Here is a 24,139-nt window from a genome sequence, read left to right as displayed (position 1 = left end):
AGTAGTAAGGAGAGAGGTAAAAAGAGAGGGAGAGAATGACTGAAAGATGGTAAGACTGGATGAGGCCTATACTAAAAGAACAGACTGGATGAGGCATATACTAAGATAACAGACTGGATGAGGCATATACTAAGAGAAGGGGACAGGATGAGGCATATACTAAGATAACAGACTGGATGAGGCCTATACTAAGAGAAGGAGACTGGATGAGGCATATACTAAGATAAGGAGAATGGATGAGGCATATACTAAGAGAAGGAGAATGGATGAGGCATATACTAAGAGAAGGAGACTGGATGAGGCATATACTAAGAGAACAGATTGGATGAGGCATACACTAAGATAATAGACTGGATGAGGCATATACTAAGAGAACAGACTGGATGAGGCATATACTAAGAGAACAGACTGGATGAGGCATATACTAAGAGAACAGACTGGATGAGGCATATACTAAGATAAGGAGAATGGATGAGGCATATACTAAGAGAAGGAGATTGGATGAGGCATATACTAAGAGAAGGAGACTGGATGAGGCATATACTAAGATAAGGAGAATGGATGAGGCATAAACTAAGAGAAGGAGACTGGATGAGGCATATACTAAGATAAGGAGAATGGATGAGGCATATACTAAGAGAAGGAGACTGGATGAGGCATATACTAAGAGAATGAGACTGGATGAGGCATATACTAAGAGAACAGACTGAATGAGGGATACACTAAGATAACAGACTGGATGAGGCATATACTAAGATAAGGAGACTGGATGAGACATATACTAAGAGAAGGAGACTGGATGAGGCATACACTAAGATAACAGACTGGATGAGGCATATACTAAGAGAACAGACTGGATGAGGCATATACTAAGAGAAGGAGACTGGATGAGACATATACGAAGAGAACAGACTGGATGAGGCATATACTAAGAGAACAGACTGGATGAGGCATATACTAAGAGAACAGACTGGATGAGGCATATACTAAGAGAACAGACTGGATGAGGCATATACTAAGAGAAGGAGACTGGATGAGACATATACGAAGAGAACAGACTGGATGAGGCATATACTAAGAGAACAGACTGGATGAGGCATATACTAAGAGAACAGACTGGATGAGGCATATACTAAGAGAAGGAGACTGGATGAGGCATATACTAAGAGAACAGACTGGATGAGGCATATACTAAGAGAAGGAGACTGGATGAGGCATATACTAAGAGAACAGACTGGATGAGGCATATACTAAGAGAACAGACTGGATGAGGCATATACTAAGAGAAGGAGACTGGATGAGGCATATACTAAGAGAAGGAGACTGGATGAGGCATATACTAAGAGAAGGAGACTGGATGAGGCATATACTAAGAGAACAGACTGGATGAGGCATATACTAAGAGAAGGAGACTGGATGAGGCATATACAAAGAGAAGGAGACTGGATGAGGCATATACAAAGAGAAGGAGACTGGATGAGGCATATACTAAGAGAAGGAGACTGGATGAGGCATATACTAAGAGAAGGAGACTGGATGAGGAATATACTAAGAGAAGGAGACTGGATGAGGCATATACTAAGAGAAGGAGACTGGATGAGGCATATACTATGAAAAAGAGACTGGATGAGGCATATACTAAGAGAAGGAGACTGGATGAGGCATATACTAAGAGAAGGAGACTGGATGAGGCATATACTAAGAGAAGGAGACTGGATGAGGCATATACTAAGAGAAGGAGACTGGATGAGGCATACACTAAGAGAAGGAGACTGGATGAGGCATATACTAAGAGAAGGAGACTGGATGAGGCATATACTAAGAGAAGGAGACTGGATGAGACATATACTAAGAGAAGGAGACTGGATGAGGCATATACTAAGAGAAGGAGACTGGATGAGGCATATACTAAGAGAAGGAGACTGGATGAGGCATATACTAAGAGAAGGAGACTGGATGAGGCATATACTAAGAGAAGGAGACTGGATGAGGCATATACTAAGAGAAGGAGACTGGATGAGGCATATACTAAGAGAAGGAGACTGGATGAGACATATACTAAGAGAAGGAGACTGGATGAGGCATATACTAAGAGAAGGAGACTGGATGAGGCATATACTAAGAGAAGGAGACTGGATGAGGCATATACTAAGAGAAGGAGACTGGATGAGGCATATACTAAGAGAAGGAGACTGGATGAGGCATATACTAAGAGAAGGAGACTGGATGAGGCATATACTAAGAGAAGGAGACTGGATGAGGCATATACTAAGAGAAGGAGACTGGATGAGGCATATACTAAGAGAAGGAGACTGGATGAGGCATATACTAAGAGAAGGAGACTGGATGAGGCATATACTAAGAGAAGGAGACTGGATGAGGCATATACTAAGAGAAGGAGACTGGATGAGGCATATACTAAGAGAAGGAGACTGGATGAGGCATATACTAAGAGAAGGAGACTGGATGAGGCATATACTAAGAGAAGGAGACTGGATGAGGCATATACTAAGAGAAGGAGAGAAATAAATGAAGGAAGCACGTTGTATTTGTGTTTAGTAGATATCATTTGGCATATATCGCTTTGTCTAGTCCTTGTGACTAATATCTTTCTCATAGTGCCAGATGTACTGCATGGTAGCACTGTAAAACCAGGGTATTTCCCCGTAGAAGACACGTGAGAAATATCCTCCCAAGTCGGCGCTCCAGAGTTGACACGTGGGAAATATTCCTAGTAGACTCTCTCCCTGAGTCATACGCTCTCCCAGTCTGTTTTAGACTCACTCCTGATTAAGGTCCAGATACACCAGATTGTGAAAAGTCATGGTGTCGTTCTCTCTCTGCTCTGCCCAGAATATGCTAGATTCCTGTCAAGTGACCAACATGTTTTGTTTGGTCTCCTGAGCTGTACTCTCACGGAATGCAACATATTTTCATCCATTGAATCCATCTCTCTCCATTCTCTTTTTGTCTGAGTGGATCCAAACGAAACGTGTAGTGTGTGTTTAATGTACTGACTGGTGTGTGTGTGTGTCTCTGTGTGTGTGTTTAATGTACTGACTGGTGTGTGTGTGTGTCTCTGTGTGTGTTTAATGTACTGACTGGTGTGTGTGTGTGTGTGTGTGTTTAATGTACTGACTGGTGTGTGTGTGTGTGTCTCTGTGTGTGTGTGTTTAATGTACTGACTGGTGTGTGTGTGTGTGTGTGTCTGTGTGTGTGTGTGTGTGTGTTTAATGTACTGACTGGTGTGTGTGTGTGCGTGTGTCTCTGTGTGTGTGTGTGTTTAATGTACTGACTGGTGTGTGTGTGTGTGTGTCTCTGTGTGTGTGTGTGTGTGTGTGTGTGTGTGTGTGTGTGTGTGTGTGTGTGTGTGTGTGTGTGTGTGTGTGTGTGTGTGTGTGTGTGTGTGTGTGTTTGTGTGTGTGTGTGTGTGTTTAATGTACTGACTGGTGTGTGTGTGTCTCTGTGTGTGTGTTTAATGTACTGTGTGTGTGTGTGTGTGTGTGTGTGTGTGTGTGTGTGTGTGTGTGTGTGTGTGTGTGTGTGTGTGTGTGTGTGTGTGTGTGTGTGTGTGTGTGTGTGTGTTTAATGTACTGACTGGTGTGTGTGTGTGTCTCTGTGTGTGTGTGTCTCTGTGTGTGTGTGTTTAATGTACTGAACAGCAGCTAGAGTTTGGAAGCTACCGTGACCCCACATTGATTTAGTGATATCCTGTCCTCAAGAAATGAGATTCAGCAAAGACTGTGGACAGTATTCAGTCAGTTGCAGATAGTGGGTTTGATAGATTATGCTTTTGGAAGCATGATATGGCACGGGGGTCCCTCTGATGTCTGTCTGGCTGTCAATGCAATACAGTAAGTAAGAGTAGTCAACTATCTTCAACTTGTGATTCAACTTGTGATGGAAGATCTCCCATCCGCCCTCACCCTCACAATTGAATGAATTTAATTCACAAAGCTTTATTGCCATGGAAAGTGTAAAAAGTTCTCCCTCCCTCCCTCCCTCCCTCCCTCCCTCCCTCCCTCCCTCCCTCCCTTCCTTCCTTCCTTCCTTCCTTCCTTTCTTCCTTCCTTCCTTCCTTCCTTCCTTCCTTCCTTCCTTCCTTCCTTCCTTCCTTCCTTCCTCCCTCCCTCAGGAGTGTGAGTCTGCTGCAGGCCCTGGAAGAGAACTATGAGTTGGACCTGGTCTACATCACTGAGAGGATCATCTCAGTCTCCTTCTCCAGCTCTGTGGAGGAGAGCAGCTACTCTGCAAACCTCCATGAGGTGGCTTCCATGCTGCGCTCCAAACACCAAGACAACTACCTGGTGAGGGCCACCCACTGATCTAGGATCAGCTCACACTACCAATTCATAGGCTTTCCTTTTAAGGGGGGGAAAACACAAAGCTGACTGTAGATCTGTGTCATCCTGAAGTTGCTCCTGTAGACACTGACCTAGGATCAGCTTAACCTCGCCAATGCCCCTGTAGACACTGATCTAGGATCAGCTTATCCTCGCCAATGCCCCTGTAGACGCTGATCTAGGATCAGCTTACCCTCACCAGTACCCCCGCAGACACTGATCTAGGATCAGCTTACCATCTCCAATGCCCCTGTAGACACTGATCTGCGATCAGCTTGCCCTCTGTCATTTTTCTCTCTGTAGAAAGAAAGGAAATAAAAGGAACTCTATGAGATGAAACACGTTGCTCTTTCAGCTCTTCAACCTCAGCGAGAAACGCTCTGACATCAACCAGCTCAACCCAAAGGTGTTGGACTTTGGCTGGCCGGACCACCACGCTCCTGCCCTGGATAAGATCTGCACTATCTGTAAGGCCATGGACACTTGGCTGAGTGCAGACAGTCACAATGTAGTAGTCATACACAACAAGGTGAGATACTGTGTGATACTGTACTGTGCTAACTAAAGCCCTCTCAAGCATGTTGAGAAACAATACCGCTGTCATATACTGTACATACAGTATCAGATCCTTTGTACGGTTTATGCTGCTCAGAGACAGTAGACGGTGTTCTCAGGCCGTCTTTTTCCTTTCCCAATAGATATCTTCTGAATGACCAATATGTTAAAGCAATACTTCCTGACTGGTAATCCTTGTTTGATGTTGTCTCTGTAGGGGAACCGAGGGCGAACAGGAGTGGTGGTGGCAGCATACATGCATTACAGCAACATATCAGCCAGGTGAACACATACATCCTCACACTTAACAGCACAAACACAGACCGAGAGAGAGAGAGAGAGGGGGAAAAGAGGGGAGTGAAATAGAGAGGGGAGTGAGAGAGGAGAAAGAGGAGAGAGAGAGAGAGGAGAAAGGGGAGTGAGAGAGAGAAGAAAGAGGGAAGTGAGAGAGAGAGAGGAGAAAGAGGGGAGTGAGAGATAGGAGAAATAGGGGAGTGAGAGAGAGGAGAAAGGGGAGTGAGAGAGAGAGAGGAGAAAGAGGTGAGTGAGAGAGAGAAAGAGGGGAGTGAGAGAGAGAGGAGAAAGAGGCGAGGGAGAGAGGGGAGTGAGAGAGAGAGGAGAAAGAGGTGAGTGAGATACAGATAGGCGAGTGAGAGAGAGAGAGAGAGAGGGGGTGAGAGAGAGAGAGAGAGAGGGGAGTGAGAGAGAGAGAGAGAGAGAGGGGAGTGAAAGAGAGAGAGAGAGAGAGAGAGAGAGAGAGGAGTGAGATACAGATTGGGGAGTGAGAGAGAGGTGAGAGGGAGGGATAGAGAGAAGGAGTCACGTAAACCTTAGAACCATAGAGAAGAGTAGGACAGTCAACAAATAAGCAGATGATGAAGAGTCACACGATTCATGTTATCCACTGATCATCGCATTGCCCCTCCCTACCCAACACGTGAAAACTGTGTACAGTACACAGTGTTCCAGTGTTCAGGCTTATTTGTTTTTTTAACAAAGCAGGCCCTAATTAAGTCAATGCAGATAAAGCAAAACAACACTGTGAGTTCACTAAAATGACAACGTCCGCGAAAAGGAGCAGCTTTATGGGTTTTCCTCTATCTGCTATGGGGCCATTGGATGTATAGGGACCATTGGATGTATAGGGGTCATTGGATATATTGAGGCCTGTGGATGTATTGGGTAATTGGATGTATTGGGTAATTGGATATATTGGGTAATTGGATGTATTGCGTCATTGCATGTATTTGGCCATTGGAATGTATTGGGCCATTGGATGTATTGGGGCCATTGGATGTATTGGGCCTTTGGAATGTATTGGGCCATTTTATGTATTGGGCCATTGGATGTATTGGGGCCATTGGATGTATTGGGCCATTGGATGTATTGGGCCATTGGATGTATTGAAGCAATTGGATGTATTGGGGCCATTGGATGTATTGGGGCCATTGGATGTATTGGGCCATTGGAATGTATTGGGCCATTTGATGGATTGGGCCATTGGATGTATTGGGCCATTTGATGGATTGGGCCATTTGATGGATTGGGCCATTGGATGTATTGGGCGTTGGATGTATTGGGCCATTGGAAGTATTGGGGGTCACAGTCTCTTGACACTAGCGTCACTTTTTTTAACAGTTAAAATAGAGTCCTTTGAAGAAGTCTATAGATATGACTGAGCGCTACGCCCACATAAAAAAATACTTTTAGTATACTATGGTCTAAATACTGTAGTATTACTATATTCATATGCATATATGTATATATTTTTTTATAATTCACTGGGGCGCCAGTTAGCCTGGCAGTTAAGAGCGTTGGGCCAGTAACTGAAAGGTTGCTGGTTTGAATCACAGAGCTGACTAGGTGAAAGATCAGTCCATGTGCCCTTGAGCAAGGCACTTAACCCGAATTGCTCCTGTAAGTCGCTCTGGATAAGAGCATCTGCTAAATGACTAAACATAAAAAAATATAGTGTATACTATAGTATTCACTGTAGTATTTTGGCGGACATGACTGTAGTATACTGTAGTATTCACTGTAGTGTTATGCAGCCATGAACAAAAATATAATCGTAACATGTAACAATTTAAAAGATTTTACTCAGTTACAGTTTAAATAAGGAAGTCAGTCAATTGAAATAGATTCATTAGGCCCGAATCTATGGATTACACCTGACTGAGAATACAGATATGCATCTGTTGGTCACAGATACCTTAAAAAAAAGGTATGGGTGTGGATCAGAAAACCAGTGAATATCTAGTGTGACCACCATTTGCCTCATGCAGCATGACAGATATCATTCACATAGACTTGATCAATGAAATGATCAGTGAAATGTTGTCACACTCCTCTTCAATGGCTGTGTGAAGTTGCTGGATATTGGCGGGAACTGGAACACGCTATCGTACATGTCGATCCAGAGCATTCCAAACATGCTCAATGGGTAACATTTCTGGTGAGTATGCAGGCCATGGAAGAACTGTGACATTTTCAGCTTCCAGGAATTGTGTACAGATCCTTGCGACACGGGGCCGTGCATTTTCAGGTTGAGACATTATTATTAATATCTGTTTTTATTTCACCTTTATTTAACCAGGTAGGCCAGTTGAGAACAAGTTCTCATTTACAACTGCGACCTGGCCAAGATAAAGCAAAGCAGTGTGACACAGTCAACACAGAGTTACACATGGAATAAACAAGCGTACAATCAATAACACAATAGAAAACGTCTATATACAGTGTGTGCAAATTAAGTAAGATTATGGAGGTAAGGCACTAAATAAGCCATAGTGGCAAAATAATTATAATTTAGCAATTAAACACTGGAGTGATAGATGTGCAGAAGATGAATGTGCAAGTAGAGCTACTGGGGTGCAAAGGAGAAAGAAGAAAAAATAACAATATGGGGATGAGGTAGTTGGGTGGGCTATTTGCAGATGGCCTATGATAGGTACGCTGCTCTGACAGCTGATGCTTAAAGTTAGTGAGGGAAATATGAGTCTCCATCTTCTGTGATTTTTGTAATTCGTTCCAGTCATTGGCAGCAGAGAACTGGAAGGAAAGGTGGCCAATAAAGGAGTTGGCTTTGGGGGTGACCAGTGAGATATACCTGCTGGATGGCGTGCTACGGGTGGGTGCTGCTATGGTGACCAGTGAGCTGAGATAAGGCAGGGCTTTACCAAGAAAATACTTATAGATGACCTGGAGCCAGTGGGTGTGGCAACGAATATGAAGCGAGGGCCAGCCAACGAGAGCATACAGGTCTCAGTGGTGGGTAGTATATGGGGCTTTGGTGACAAAATGGATGGCACTGTGATAGACTGCATCCAATTTGCTGAGTAGAGTGTTGCAGGCTATTTTGTAAATTACATCGCCGAAGTCGAGGATCAGAAGGATAGTCAGTTTTATGAGGGTATGTTTGGCAGCATGAGTGAAGGATGCTTTGTTGCGAAATAGGAAGCCGATTATAGATTACATTTTGGATTGCAAATGCTTAATGTGAGTCTGGAAGGAGAGTTTACAGTCTAACCAGACACCAAGGTATTTGTAGTTGTCCACATATTCTAAGTCAGAACCGTCCAGAGTAGTGATGCTGGATGGGCGAGCAGGTGCGGGCAGTGATCAGTTGAAGAGCATGCATTTAGTTTTACTTGCATTTAAGAGCAGTTGGAGGCCACGGAAGGAGAGTTGTATGGCATTGAAGCTCGTCTGGAGTTTTTTTAACACAGTGTCCAAAGAAGGGCCACAAGTATACAGAATGGTGTCGTCTGCGTAGAGATGGATCAGAGAAACACCAGCAGCAAGAGTGACATCATTGATGTGTACAGAGAAAAGAGTCGGCCCGAGAATTTAACCCTGTGGCACCCCCATAGAGACTGCCAGAGGTCCGGACAACAGGCCCTCCAATTTTACACACTGAACTCTATCTGAGAAGTAGTTGGTGAACCAGGCGAGGCAGTCATTTGAGAAACCAAGGCTATCGAGTCTTCCAATAAGAATACGGTGATTGACAGAGTCGAAAGCCTTGGCCAGGTCAATGATTACAGCTGCACAGTACTGTCTTTTATCGATGGCGGTTATGATATCGTTTAGGACCTTGAGTGTGGCTGAGGTGCACCCATGACCAACTCGGAAGCCAGATTGCATAGCGGAGAAGGTACGGTGGGATTTGAAATGGTCGGTGATCTGTTTGTTAACTTGTCTTTCAAAGACCTTAGAAAGGAAGGGCAGGATGGAAATCGGTCTGTAACAGTTTGGGTCCAGAGTGTCTCCCATTTGAAGAGGGGGATGACCGCGGCAGCTTTCCAATCTCTGGGGATCTCAGACGATACGAAAGAGAGATTGAACAGGCTAGTAAATAGGGGATGCAACAATTGCGGCGGATAATTTTAGAAAGAGAGAGTCCAGATTGTCTAGCCCGGCTGATTTGTAGTGGTCCAGCTATCTGGATTTGGGTGAAGGAAAAATGGGGGAGGCTTGGACAAATTGCTGTGGGGGGTGCAGAGCTGTTGACCTGTGTAGCGGTAGCCAGGTGGAAAGTATGGCCAGCCGTAGAAAAATGCTTATTGAAATTCTTGATTATCGAAGATTTATCGGTGGTGACGGTGTTTCCTAGCCTAGAAGGTGCTCTTATAACGCGAGGTGATGGCGGCAGATGATTGGCATCTATGGGTCTCAAGATCCCATCACGGTATGACTATGTATTCAAATTGACATAGATAAAATACAATTGTGTTCGTTGTCCGTAGTTAATGTCTGCCCATACCATCACCCCACCGCCACCGTGGGGCACTCTGTTCACAATGTTGACATCAGCAAAGCGCTCGCCCACATGACGCCCGCCATCTACCCGGTACAGATGAAACCAGGATTAATCTGTTTAATCTTCTCCAGCATGCCAGTGGCCATCAAAGGTGATCATTTGTCCATTGAAGTCGGTTACGGCCCCAAACTGCAGTCAGGTCAAGACCCTGGTGAGGATGACGAGCACACAGATGAGCATCCCTGAGACGGTTTCTGACAGTTTGTGCAGAAATTCTTAGGTTGTGCAAACCAACAATTTCATCAGCTGTCCGGGTGGCTGGTCTCAGATGATCCCACAGGTGAAGAAGTCGGGTGTGGAAATCCTGGGCTGGCGTGGTTACACTTGGTCTGCAGTTTTGAAGCCGGTTGAATGTACTTAACACATTCTCTAAAACGATGTTGGAGGCTGATTATGGTAGAGAAATTAACATTACATTTTCTGGAAACAGCTCTGGTGAACATTCCTGTAGTCAGCATGCCAATTGCATGCTCCTTCAAAACTTGAGACATCAGTGGCATTGTGTTGTGTGACAACACTGCACATTTTAGATTATTGTGCCCAACAGAAGGTGCACCTGTGTAATGATCACGCTGTTTAATCAGCTTCTTGATTTACCACATATATCACCTCATGTCAGGTGGATCCATTATCTTGGCGAAGGAGAAATGCTCACTATAACAGGGATGTAAACAAATGTGTACACAAAATTTGAGAGAACATTTCTGGGTTATTTTATTTCGGCTCATGAAACATGGGACCAACACAGATAAATCACACATTTACAAGAGTACACCAAATTACTTCTTAGATATGTTACTTCCACTAGATAGCTTTCTGTGAAAGCACTGTTGTATTTCAGAGATTCAGCTGATCAAGTTCACAAGATGCCCAAAAACGGTGACAAACGATGCTGTACTTATTTTTCAAACCTGTGTTTCTTATGTTCTGGTTGAGATGTTCCCCTCATTTAACAGTAGGCAAAGTCTGGTAGTTGTGCCATTTTAGCTAGCCCTAGTCGGCAAGTGTTGCTACAATATACTACAGTCATGTCCACGAAACACTACAGTGAATACTATAGTTTACTTCAGTCATGTCCGCAAAAACATTACAGTAAATACTACACTGCTCGAAAAAATAAAGGGAACACTTAAACAACACAATGTAACTCCAAGTCAATCACACTTCTGTGAAATCAAACTGTCCACTTAGGAAGCAACACTGATTGACAATAAATTTCACATGCTGTTGTGCAAATGGAATAGACAAAAGATGGAAATTATAGGCAATTAGCAAGACACCCCCCAAAACAGGAGTGATTCTGCAGGTGGTGACCACAGACCACTTCTCAGTTCCTATGCTTCCTGGCTGATGTTTTGGTCACTTTTGAATGCTGGCGGTGCTCTCACTCTAGTGGTAGCATGAGACGGAGTCTACAACCCACACAAGTGGCTCAGGTAGTGCAGTTCATCCAGGTTGGCACATCAATGCGAACTGTGGCAAAAAGGTTTGCTGTGTCTGTCAGCGTATTGTCCAGAGCATGCAGGCGCTACCAGGAGACAGGCCAGTACATCAGGAGACGTGGAGGAGGCCGTAGGAGGGCAACAACCCAGCAGCAGGACCGCTACCTCCGCCTTTGTGCAAGGAGGTGCACTGCCAGAGCCCTGCAAAATGACCTCCAGCAGGCCACAAATGTGCATGTGTCTGCTCAAATGGTCAGAAACAGACTCCATGAGGGTGGTATGAGGGCCCGACGTCCACAGGTGGGGGTTGTGCTTACAGCCCAACACCGTGCAGGACGTTTGGCATTTGCCAGAGAACACCAAGATTGGCAAATTCGCCACTGGCGCCCTGTGCTCTTCACAGATGAAAGCAGGTTTACACTGAGCACATGAGCACATGTGACAGACGTGACAGAGTCTGGAGATGCCGTGGAGAACGTTTTGCTGCCTGCAACATCCTCCAGCATGACCGGTTTGGCGACGGGTCAGTCATGGTGTGGGGTGGAATTTCTTTGTGGGGCCGCACAGCCCTCCATGTGCTCGCCAGAGGTAGCCTGACTGCCATTAGGTACCGAGATGAGATCCTCAGACCCCTTGTGAGACCATATGCTGACACATGCACATTTGTGGCCTGCTGGAGGTCATTTTGCAGGGCTCTGGCAGTGCACCTCCTTGCACAAAGGCGGAGGTAGCGGTCCTGCTGCTGGGTTGTTGCCCTCCTACGGCCTCCTCCACGTCTCCTGATGTACTGGCCTGTCTCCTGGTAGCACCTGCATGCTCTGGACACTACGCTGACAGACACAGCAAACCTTTTTGCCACAGTTCGCATTGATGTGCCATCCTGGATGAACTGCACTACCTGAGCCACTTGTGTGGGTTGTAGACTCCGTCTCATGCTACCACTAGAGTGAGAGCACCGCCAGCATTCAAAAGTGACCAAAACATCAGCCAGGAAGCATAGGAACTGAGAAGTGGTCTGTGGTCTGTGGTCACCACCTGCAGAATCACTCCTGTTTTGGGGGGTGTCTTGCTAATTGCCTATAATTTCCACCTTTTGTCTATTCCATTTGCACAAGAGCATGTGAAATTTATTGTCAATCAGTGTTGCTTCCTAAGTGGACAGTTTGATTTCACAGAAGTGTGATTGACTTGGAGTTACATTGTGTTGTTTAAGTGTTCTCTTTATTTTTTTGAGCAGTGTATATTATACTACAGTCATAACTGCAAAAACACCACAGTGAACACTATACAGTCACGTCTGCAAAACACTACAGTGAACAGTATACAGTCACGTCTGCAAAACACTACTGTAAAATGTGTGTGGGTACGAGTTCTGACGAGATCTTTGTCTCTTTGTGTTTAGTGCCGACCAGGCCCTGGACAGGTTTGCCATGAAGAGGTTCTATGAAGACAAAGTGCTTCCTGTGGGTCAGCCGTCTCAGAAGAGGTCAGTTTCCCTTCACTTCCTGTCTGACCTCTCTACTTCCTCTTTGACCCCACTATCATTTCCTGTTTCATGTCTCTTTATGACTTTGGTCCCAGAGTGAAGTGAGATACTCGACAAATAGAGTTCACCTTACTCTCCAAACCACTCTCTTTGTCTTTCTTTCAATTTGTTGACATTTTCTGTAGCGGAAACAGAGGCCTCCTTGTCCTTTTGCGTCCTAATTTATAGAGTTAAGGCAATGTCTGATTCATCCGTAGACTGAAAGTCATAAGTGACTATGCATGATGTAAGCTTCTGTTGTTGTCTTTGCAACGGTTATAAGTAGAGGCAGCATGTCCAGTTTACAATGATGGCATGTTAATCCCTCTGGTGAATTTTTACCTCTCGATCCTGTTCTCCCTTGCCCTCTTTCTCTCTCTCTCTCTCTCTCTCTCTCTCTCTCTCTCTCTCTCTCTCTCTCTCTCTCTCTCTCTCTCTCTCTCTCTCTCTCTCTCTCTCTCTCTCTCTCTCTCTCTCTCTCTCTCTCTCTCTCTCTCTCTCTCTCTCTCCTATCTCTCCCCCAGGTATGTACAGTATTTTAGCGGCCTTCTTTCTGGGCATATCAAGATCAACAACAAACCCCTGTTCCTTCACCATGTCATCATGCACGGCATCCCCAACTTTGAGTCCAAAGGAGGTGAGAGTTGACACATGCACGCACACACACACACAGACACACACACACACACCAACACACACACACTTACTCAGTGTTCTGCGATGGCTTTTCAGGTTGTCGCCCTTTCCTCAAGATCTATCAGGCCATGCAGCCAGTCTACACATCTGGGATCTAGTAAGAACACACACACACACACACACACACACACACACACACACACACACACACACACACACACACACACACACACACACACACACACACACACACACACACACACACACACACACACCGTTTACACCAGTAAATCCATTGTGCGCTTGGCACACGTTATTACGCTGAGTTAGCCTCCCCAGCCACAGTCTCTAGTTCCCCAGCCACAGTCTCTAGTGCCCCAGGCTCAGTCTCTAGCTCCCCAGCCCCAGTCTCTAGTTCCCCAGCCCCAGTCTCTAGTTCCCCAGACCCAGTCTCTAGTTCCCCAGTCTCTAGTTCCCCAGCCCCAGTCTCTAGTTCCCCAGCCCGAGTGTCTAGTTCCCCAGCCCCAGTCTCTAGTTCCCCAGCCCCAGTCTCTAGTTCCCCAGCCCCAGTCTCTAGTTCCCCTTGCCCCAGTCTCTAGTTCCCCAGCCCCAGTCTCTAGTTCCCCAGCCCCAGTCTCTAGTTCCCCAGCCCCAGTCTCTAGTTCCCCAGCCACAGTCTGTAGTTCCCCAGCCCCAGTCTGTAGTTCCCCAGCCCCAGTCTCTAGTTCGCCAGCCACAGTCTCTAGTTTCCCAGCCCCAGTCTCTAGTTCCGCAGCCACAGTCTCTAGTTCCGCAGCCACAGTCTCTAGTTCACCAGCCCCTGTCTCTAGTTCCCCAGCCCCAGTCTCTAGTTCCCCAGCCCCAGTCTCTAGTTCCCCAGCACCAGTCTCTATTTCCCCAGCCCCAGTCTCTAGTTCCGCAGGCACAGTCTCTAGTTCCCCTGCCACAGTCTGTAGTTCCCCAGCCACAGTCTCTAGTTCCCCAGCCCCTGTCTCTAGTTCCCCAGCCCCAGTCTCTAGTTCCCCAGCCGCAGTCTCTAGTTCCCCAGCCCCAGTCTCTAGTTCCGCAGCCACAGTCTCTAGTTCCCCAGCCCCAGTCTCTACTTCCGCAGCCACAGTCTCTAGTTTCCCAGCCCCAGTCTCTAGTTCCACAGCCACAGTCTCTAGTTCCCCAGCCCCTGTCTCTAGTTCCCCAGCCCCAGTCTCTAATTCCCCAGCCCCAGTCTCTAGTTCCCCAGCCCCAGTCTCTAGTTCCGCAGCCACAGTCTCTATTTCCCCCGCCCCAGTCTCTAGTTCCGCAGCCACAGTCTCTAGTTCCCCTGCCACAGTCTGTAGTTCCCCAGCCACAGTCTCTAGTTCCCCAGCCTCAGTCTCTTTTTCCCCAGCCCCAGTCTCTAGTTCCCCAGCCCCAGTCTCTAGTTCCCCAGCCCCAGTCTGTAGTTCCCCAGCCACAGTCTCTAGTGCCAAAGGCTCAGTCTCTAGCTCCCCAGCCCCAGTCTCTAGCTCCCCAGCCCCAGTCTCTAGTTCCCCAACCCCGGTCTCTAGTTCCCCAGCCCCAGTCTCTAGTTCCCCAGCCCCAGTCTGTAGTTCCCCCGCCCCAGTCTCTAGTTCCCCAGCCCCATGTTCTAGTTCCACAGTCCCTACTTCCCAAACCCCAGTCCCTAGTTCCCCAGCCACAGTCTCTAGTTCCCCAGCCCCAGTCTCTAGTTCCGCAGCCCCAGTCTCTAGTTCCGCAGCCCCAGTCTCTAGTTCCCCAGGCTCAGTCTCTAGTTCCCCAGACCCAGTCTCTAGTTCCCCAGTCTCTAGTTCCCCAGCCCCAGTCTCTAGTTACCCAGGCTCAGTCTCTAGTTCCCCAGCCCCAGTCTCTAGTTCACCAGCCCCAGTCTCTAGTTCCCCAGCCTCAGTCTCTAGTTCCCCTGCCCCAGTCTTTAGTTCCCCAGCCTCAGTCTCTAGTTCCGCAGCCACAGTCTCTAGTTCCCCAGCCACAGTCTCTAGTTCCCCAGCCACAGTCTCTAGTTCCCCAGCTCCAGTCTGTAGTTCCCCAGCCCCAGTCTCTAGTTCCCCAGCCCCAGTCTCTAGTTCCCCTTGCCCCAGTCTCTAGTTCCCCAGCCCCAGTCTCTAGTTCCCCAGCCCCAGTCTCTAGTTCCCCAGCCCCAGTCTCTAGTTCCCCAGCCACAGTCTGTAGTTCCCCAGCCCCAGTCTGTAGTTCCCCAGCCCCAGTCTCTAGTTCGCCAGCCACAGTCTCTAGTTTCCCAGCCCCAGTCTCTAGTTCCGCAGCCACAGTCTCTAGTTCCGCAGCCACAGTCTCTAGTTCACCAGCCCCTGTCTCTAGTTCCCCAGCCCCAGTCTCTAGTTCCCCAGCCCCAGTCTCTAGTTCCCCAGCACCAGTCTCTATTTCCCCAGCCCCAGTCTCTAGTTCCGCAGGCACAGTCTCTAGTTCCCCTGCCACAGTCTGTAGTTCCCCAGCCACAGTCTCTAGTTCCCCAGCCCCTGTCTCTAGTTCCCCAGCCCCAGTCTCTAGTTCCCCAGCCGCAGTCTCTAGTTCCCCAGCCCCAGTCTCTAGTTCCGCAGCCACAGTCTCTAGTTCCCCAGCCCCAGTCTCTACTTCCGCAGCCACAGTCTCTAGTTTCCCAGCCCCAGTCTCTAGTTCCACAGCCACAGTCTCTAGTTCCCCAGCCCCTGTCTCTAGTTCCCCAGCCCCAGTCTCTAATTCCCCAGCCCCAGTCTCTAGTTCCCCAGCCCCAGTCTCTAGTTCCGCAGCCACAGTCTCTATTTCCCCCGCCCCAGTCTCTAGTTCCGCAGCCACAGTCTCTAGTTCCCCTGCCACAGTCTGTAGTTCCCCAGCCACAGTCTCTAGTTCCCCAGCCTCAGTCTCTTTTTCCCCAGCCCCAGTCTCTAGTTCCCCAGCCCCAGTCTCTAGTTCCCCAGCCCCAGTCTGTAGTTCCCCAGCCACAGTCTCTAGTGCCAAAGGCTCAGTCTCTAGCTCCCCAGCCCCAGTCTCTAGCTCCCCAGCCCCAGTCTCTAGTTCCCCAACCCCGGTCTCTAGTTCCCCAGCCCCAGTCTCTAGTTCCCCAGCCCCAGTCTGTAGTTCCCCCGCCCCAGTCTCTAGTTCCCCAGCCCCATGTTCTAGTTCCACAGTCCCTACTTCCCAAACCCCAGTCCCTAGTTCCCCAGCCACAGTCTCTAGTTCCCCAGCCCCAGTCTCTAGTTCCGCAGCCCCAGTCTCTAGTTCCGCAGCCCCAGTCTCTAGTTCCCCAGGCTCAGTCTCTAGTTCCCCAGACCCAGTCTCTAGTTCCCCAGTCTCTAGTTCCCCAGCCCCAGTCTCTAGTTACCCAGGCTCAGTCTCTAGTTCCCCAGCCCCAGTCTCTAGTTCACCAGCCCCAGTCTCTAGTTCCCCAGCCTCAGTCTCTAGTTCCCCTGCCCCAGTCTTTAGTTCCCCAGCCTCAGTCTCTAGTTCCGCAGCCACAGTCTCTAGTTCCCCAGCCACAGTCTCTAGTTCCCCAGCCACAGTCTCTAGTTCCCCAGCTCCAGTCTGTAGTTCCCCAGCCCCAGTCTGTAGTTCCCCAGCCACAGTCTCTATTTCCCCAGCCACAGGCTTTAGTTCCCCAGCCCCAGTCTCTAGTTCCCCAGCCCCAGTCTGTAGTGCCCCAGCCACAGTCTTTAGTTCCCCAGCCTCAGTCTCTATTTCCCCAGCCCCAGTCTCTAGTTCCCCAGCCCCAGTCTCTAGTTCCAATGCTCCAGTCTCTAGTACTCCAGCCACAGTCTTTAGTTCCCCAGCCACAGTCTTTAGTTCCCCAGCCCCAGTCTCTAGTTCCAATGCCCCAGTCTCTAGTTCCCCAGCCCCAGATTATAGTTCCCCAGACCCGATCTGTAGTTCCCCAGCCTCAGCTGTTCCAGCCAAGTGTTATGATCAGTAGTATTGTTATTAGTAACTTGAGGAGCCATTGAAATAAGTAGACAGGGATGTGTGTGGATGCCCCAGGGCCTTGCTGAAGGACCCCTACATCTTCCCAGGCCCGGGCAGGCAGTGATGGATTATACAGCTTTAAGCAGACGTTTGAGCACACAGGAAGTCATGCCCACAGATGGTAGCACGGCGGGTGGGACTCATCATGTTGTCTCCTCCACTTTCCCTTCCTTCTTTCCTTCCTTCCTTCCTTCCTTCCTTTCTTTCTTACTTTCCTTCCTTCCTTCCTTGTCAATGCATTAATAACATGTTTCTTTCCCTGTATCTCCCTGTATTTCCTCTATCTCACTGTTTTACCAATCAAGTCTCCATAATATACAGTGGGGAGAACAAGTATTTGATACACTGCCGATTTTGCAGGTTTTCCTACTTACAAAGCATGTAGAGGTCTGTAATTTTTTATCATAGGTACACTTCAACTGTGAGAGACGGAATCTAAAACAAAAATCCAGAAAATCACATTGTATGATTTTTAAGTAATTAATTTGCATTTTATTGCATGACATAAGTATTTGATCACCTACCAACCAGTAAGAATTCCGGCTCTCACAGACCTGTTAGTTTTTCTTTAAGAAGCCCTCCTGTTCTCCACTCATTACCTGTATTAACTGCACCTGTTTGAACTCGTTACCTGTATAAAAGACACCTGTCCACACACTCAATCAAACAGACTCCAACCTCTCCACAATGGCCAAGACCAGAGAGCTGTGTAAGGACATCAGGGATAAAATTGTAGACCTGCACAAGGCTGGGATGGGCTACAGGACAATAGGCAAGCAGCTTGGTGAGAAGGCAACAACTGTTGGCGCAATTATTAGAAAATGGAAGAAGTTCAAGATGACGGTCAATCACCCTCGGTCTGGGGCTCCATACAAGATATCACCTTGTGGGGCATCAATGATCATGAGGAAGGTGAGGGATCAGCCCAGAACTACACGGCAGGACCTGGTCAATGACCTGAAGAGAGCTGGGACCACAGTCTCAAAGAAAACCATTAGTAACACACTACGCCGTCATGGATTAAAATCCTGCAGCGCACGCAAGGTCCCCCTGCTCAAGCCAGCGCATGTCCAGGCCCATCTGAAGTTTGCCAATGACCATCTGGATGATCCAGAGGAGGAATGGGAGAAGGTCATGTGGTCTAATGAGACAAAAATATAACTTTTTGGTCTAAACTCCACTCGCTGTGTTTGGAGGAAGAAGAAGGATGAGTACAACCCCAAGAACCCATCCCAAACGTGAAGCATGGAGGTGGAAACATCATTCTTTGGGGCTGCTTTTCTGCAAAACGGACAGGACGACTGCACCGTATTGAGGGGAGGATGGATGGGGCCATATATCGCGAGATCTTGGCCAACAACCTCCTTCCCTCAGTAAGAGCATTGAAGATGGGTCGTGGCTGGGATTTCCAGCATGACAACGACCCGAAACACACAGCCAGGGCAACTAAGGAGTGGCTCCGTAAGAAGCATCTCAAGGTCCTGGAGTGGTCTAGCCAGTCTCCAGACCTGAACACAATAGAAAATCTTTGGAGGGAGCTGAAATTCCGTATTGCCCAGCGACAGCCCCGAAACCTGAAGGATCTGGAGAAGGTCTGTATGGAGGAGTGGGCCAAAATCCCTGCTGCAGTGTGTGCAAACCTGGTCAAGAACTACAGGAAACGTTTGATCTCTGTAATTGCAAACAAAGGTTTCTGTACCAAATATTAAGTTCTGCTTTTCTGATGTATCAAATACTTATGTCATGCAATAAAATGCAAAGGAATTACTTAAAAATCATACAATGTGATTTTCTGGATTTTTGTTTTAGATTCCGTCTCTCACAGTTGAAGTGTACCTATGATAAAAATTACAGACCTCTACATGCTTTGTAAGTAGGAAAACCTGCAAAATCGGCAGTGTATCAAATACTTGTTCTCCCCACTGTATGTAGATCAACCTAAATCTTGTGTGGGTGGGTGGGTTGGTGCGCGTGCGCGCGTGCGTGCGTGTGTGTGCTCACGCTTAAGTGCACACCCAAACTGTGTGTACCTGCGTTTGCACTAAGCCAGACCATCACCTTTAGCCAGACCATTGCCCTCTGCCAGAACATTACTCTCAGCCAGAATATCACCCTCATTCAGAACATTACCCTCAGCCAGAACATTAACCTCATTCAGAACCTTACCCTCAGCCAGAACATTACCCTCATTCAGAACATTACCCTGAGCCAGAACATTACCCTCATTCAGAACATTACCCTCAGCCAGAACATTACCCTCAGCGTGTTTATAGTGGCGGTGTGTTCAAGAGAGTACGACATGTTTTTGTGTTTCTGTGTTTGGTGTGGAGTGGAGTGGTGGTTCGTTGTGTGTGTTGGTTGATAGCGTAATGGTGTGGTGTGTTCACAAGGCTCTGTTTGTGTGTTGGTTGATAGTGTGATGGTGTGGTGTGTTCACAAGGCTCTGTGTGTGTGTGTTGGTTGATAGCGTGATGGTGTGGTGTGTTCACAAGGCTCTGTGTGTGTGTTGGTTGATAGCGTGATGGTGTGGTGTGTTCACAAGGCTCTGTGTGTGTGTTGGTTGATAGCGTGATGGTGTGGTGTGTTCACAAGGCTCTGTGTGTGTGTTGGTTGATAGCGTGATGGTGTGGTGTGTTCACAAGGCTCTGTGTGTGTGTTGGTTGATAGTGTGATGGAGTGGTGTGTTCACAAGGTTCTGTGTGTGTGTGTTGGTTGATAGCGTGATGGTGTGGTGTGTTCACAAGGCTCTGTGTGTGTGTGTTTCCAGTAGTGTCCAGGGAGACAGCCAGACCAGTGTCTGCATCACCATTGAGCCAGGCCTGCTGCTGAAGGGGGACATTCTGGTAAGGACCATCAGCTCCTCCCTGAGTGACATGGATAAGTATGACATGTACTGTACATAGCCTTTGGGAGTGTGTAGTATGGTAATGAATTAAGCCCCCTAGTAATTAGGAGATAGTGGATTGACCTCTGTTATTAAGACGGAATGCAATTTATTGTGTACAAATACAGTATGTTTGTCCTTAAGACTTTTATAGTCCCCATTAATAAAACAGCAGGGCTGTAAAAACTAGAGGACATTTGGCATGAGCCCTATACCTCAGTTTAACTACCCTCATTAGCACACGATATCCAGGCTGTAAACTAGCATGTCAAAATGACGTCCTCTTCAAGACCAGGCTGGAAATATTAGAGTTTTTATTTGAGTTTTAAGACAAGAAGAAGACTAATACTTTGTTGTCCATTCTCCTCTTCAGCACAGACACAGAGACATGTCGCTTCAGTTTCCTAGGCTATCAGCCACTGATTCATTTGGCATGTACAAGGCAATTGTACAAGGCAATTTAAAAGAAGCACTCACTGAAGGCAATACCGTTCGGCCCCCAACAGACACTGTAGCAGCAGACCTGTAGCTACATATGAAGACACTGAGGTCAGGACCTCTCTCATTTTAAAAAATATATAAAAACATACTAAATATATATTGCTGCAATTTTCGTCTTGTTCTAATTCCCTGACAGTTACTCAAGTAGCCTCCCACTGTGCAAAAACTGGTTGAATCAACGTTGTTTTTACTTCATTTCAACAACAACAAATATCTATTTGATGACATTGAATCAACGGGAAAAACTGATTGGATTTGCATAAAGTCATTGACGTAAGGGAATTTCATATGTTTTTCACCTAACTATAACCTAAATCCAATGACATGGTGAATTTTTTTTGTTGAATTCACTTTACATCTCAACCAAATTTAAATCAAAACTAGAAGTTGAACTGATGTCTGTGCCCATTGGGCATTGGTAAATAGTCTAGTTAGTCTAGCCAGCTATCTAAACTTGTATCATGACCGAATTACCAATCAGGTATGCCGGGCACGTGCCCAGGGGCCCTGACCTCCAGGAGACCCCCAATGATTTTGTTAGTCACTCTCACTCAGATATCATATTAACATGGCATAGGTCATGGCAAAATGTGTAGAATTGCAGGAAATTAGATTTTAAAACTGCAAAAATGTCTCCCCACGCCATTGCAAAATGTGTAGAATTGCAGTAAATTAGCTATAAAACGGCAAAATAAATAAATACATAATCTGTCAAGCAAACGTATTTGTTAAAATTTTGTTAATAAAATGTCACAAGGAATGACACTGGAGAGACGAAGCAGGTACGGGGAGTAAAACATTTAATAAATAACGGACATGGAACGAGACAGGAACAGCGTCAGCAAACACGTAACAAAAACAAAAGACAATTAATGCATCAGCAGGGAACAGAGTGAGGGAACTGATGAATATAGGGGAGGAAATAAACAGATGAGTGAGTGAGTCAAGGTGAGTCTAATATCGCTGATGCGCGTGACGAGGGAAGGCAGGTGCGTGTAATTGATGACAGGAGTGCGTGATGCAGGGCATCCTGGCGCCCTCAAGCACCTGGGGAGGGAAGAGCGGGAGCAGACGTGATATCAAATATTTTTTCTGCCAACAGATCCCTCCGTACATATTCAATTATAGTTTTTAATCCCGGACCTGAGTTAATGTGTAGCGGCTATTAGCATAGCTAATAGGCTGTGTGTTTGTAGACTGATCAGAGTTTTCTTTTAATTGTATAGAAATGCAGTGGATGAGCGTCAACTGCCACCTTCTCCCCATAATATCACATTGTCTTTAAAAACTGTTCTACATTACTTCTTGACTAAATTCTAGCTGTAGTCACAGGGGCAGGTTTTCATGCTTTCTGTTTACAAGATATCAACACTGTCAATATGTTTTTTTGCCTTTATAATCTGGCATATTTCATATTGAAGGACATTATGAATCAGTGTCATTGTGTCTTTTTCTTCCGCTTCTCCTCAAACTAGGCTCACTTGCATTGCCCCCCCCCCCCCCCAGAATCCCAGTGGGGGGAATTATATATCCCATGGCGCCACACAACAGCCGCAGGCCATTTGTTTCCTCTCGTTCCTCATCTAGAGTTGTTTGTTTTGTCTCTGCAAATAAAATATTTTTTAGTTCCTTCAACTTCTACCCAACTGCTTAATCACTGCTAAGGAAGGCTGGTTCATGGAAGTGAATATTTCCGTCATGTGCCGGGGACATTTAACCAGGCTGAACGCTGTGCATTGTTTCACTTCACCTACAGTGGAAGTCAGAAGTTTACATACACTTAGGTTGGAGTCATTAAAACTCGTTTTTCAACCACTCCACAAATTTCTTGTTAACAAACTATAGTTTTGGCAAGTCGGTTAGGACATCTACTTTGTGCATGACACAAGTTATTTTTCCAACAATTGTTTACAAACAGATTATTTCACTTATAATTCACTGTATCACAATTCCAGTTGGTCAGAAGTTTCCATACACTAAGTTGACTGTCCCTTTAAACAGCTTGGAAAACTCCAGAAAATGTCATGGCTTTAGAAGCTTCTGATAGGCTAATTGACATAATTTGAGTCAACTGGAGGTGTACCTGTGGATGTATTTCAAGGCCTACCTTCAAACTCAGTGCCCCTTTGCTTGAAATCATGGGAAAATCAAAAGCAATCAGCCAAGACCTCAGAAAAAAAATTGTAGACCTCCACAAGTCTGGTTCATCCTTGGGAGCAATTTCCAAAGGCCTGAAGATACCACGTTCATCTGTACAAGCCATAGTACGCAAGTATAAACAACATGGGACCATGCAGCCTTCATACCGCTTAGGAAGAAGACGTGTGAAAAGTGCAAATCAATCAAGTCCTATATCGACATAACCTAAAAGGCTGCTCAGCAAGGAAGAAGCCACTCCTCCAAAACCGCCATAAAAAAGCCAGAATACGGTTTGTAACTGCACATGGGGACAAAGATCGTACTTTTTGGAGAAATGTCCTCTGGTCTGATGAAACAAAAATAGAACTGTTTGGCCATAATGCCCATCATTATGTTTGGAGGAAAAAGGGGGAGGCTTGCAAGCCGAAGAACACCATCCCAACCGTGAAGCACGGGGGTGGCAGCATCATGTTGTGGGTGTGCTTTGCTGCAGGAGGGACTGGTGCACTTCACAAAATAGATGGCGGATCATGAGGAAGGAAAATTATGTGGAAATATTGAAGCAACATCTCAAGACATCAGTCAGGAAGTTAAAGCTTGGTCGCAAATGGGTCTGCCAAATGGACAATGACCCCAAACATACTTCCAAAGTTGTGGCAAAATGGCTTAAGGACAACAAAGTCAAGGTATTGGAGTGGCCATCACAAAGCCCTGATCTCAATCCTATAGAAAATGTGTGGGCAGAACTGAAAAAGCGTGTGCGAGCAAGGAGGCCTACAAACCTGACTCAGGTACACCAGATCTGTCAGGAGGAATGGGCCAAAATTTACCCAACTTATTGTGGGAAGCTTGTGGAAGGCTACCTGAAACGTTTTACCCAAGTTAAACAATTTAAAGGCAATGCTACCAAATACTAATTGAGTGTATGTGAACTTCTGACCCACTGGGAATGTGATGAAAGTAGTAAAAGCTGAAATAAATCATTCTCTCTACTAATATTCTGACATTTCACATTCTTAAAATATAGTGGTGATACTAACTGACCTAAGACAGGGCATTTTTACTAGGATTAAATGTCAGGAATTGTGAAAAACTGAGTTTAAATGTATTTTGCTAAGGTGTATGTAAACTTCCGACTTCAACTGTAGGTTGAGCCCAGCGCTCAGCTTCGTTTAACCAGGCTAGATGTGTAACATGTACACCAAAGCAATCTATTATGTCATGACGAACAGAGGCTGTTGCGGCCAACAATGTCTGAAAATAAATGAATAAATCATTGACATGCATTAGGGCATGTAACAGAAAGGGTGTTAAAATGTTTCGCAA

At 46.5% G+C, this 24,139-nt stretch overlaps 1 protein-coding gene across 5 annotated transcripts in view; it reads left to right on the top strand.

Moving 5' to 3' along the window:
• Window positions 1–24,139, top strand: part of LOC129820836 (tensin-1-like) — a 310,756-nt gene that overhangs the window by 228,861 nt on the left and 57,756 nt on the right. For all 5 annotated transcript variants that reach the window (XM_055877855.1, XM_055877852.1, XM_055877854.1 and 2 more), the window contains 7 exons: window positions 4,136–4,307; window positions 4,699–4,872; window positions 5,116–5,180; window positions 12,565–12,648; window positions 13,212–13,324; window positions 13,420–13,480; window positions 20,057–20,132. In XM_055877855.1, the coding sequence (XP_055733830.1) occupies window positions 4,136–4,307; window positions 4,699–4,872; window positions 5,116–5,180; window positions 12,565–12,648; window positions 13,212–13,324; window positions 13,420–13,480; window positions 20,057–20,132 (745 nt within the window). The remainder of the gene's footprint in view (window positions 1–4,135; window positions 4,308–4,698; window positions 4,873–5,115; window positions 5,181–12,564; window positions 12,649–13,211; window positions 13,325–13,419; window positions 13,481–20,056; window positions 20,133–24,139) is intronic.

This window comes from Salvelinus fontinalis, chromosome 23, assembly GCF_029448725.1.
Source record: "Salvelinus fontinalis isolate EN_2023a chromosome 23, ASM2944872v1, whole genome shotgun sequence".
NCBI lineage: Eukaryota > Metazoa > Chordata > Actinopteri > Salmoniformes > Salmonidae > Salvelinus > Salvelinus fontinalis.
Note: the sequence above shows the minus strand (reverse complement) of the source record. Positions and strands in the feature narration are given on the sequence as shown.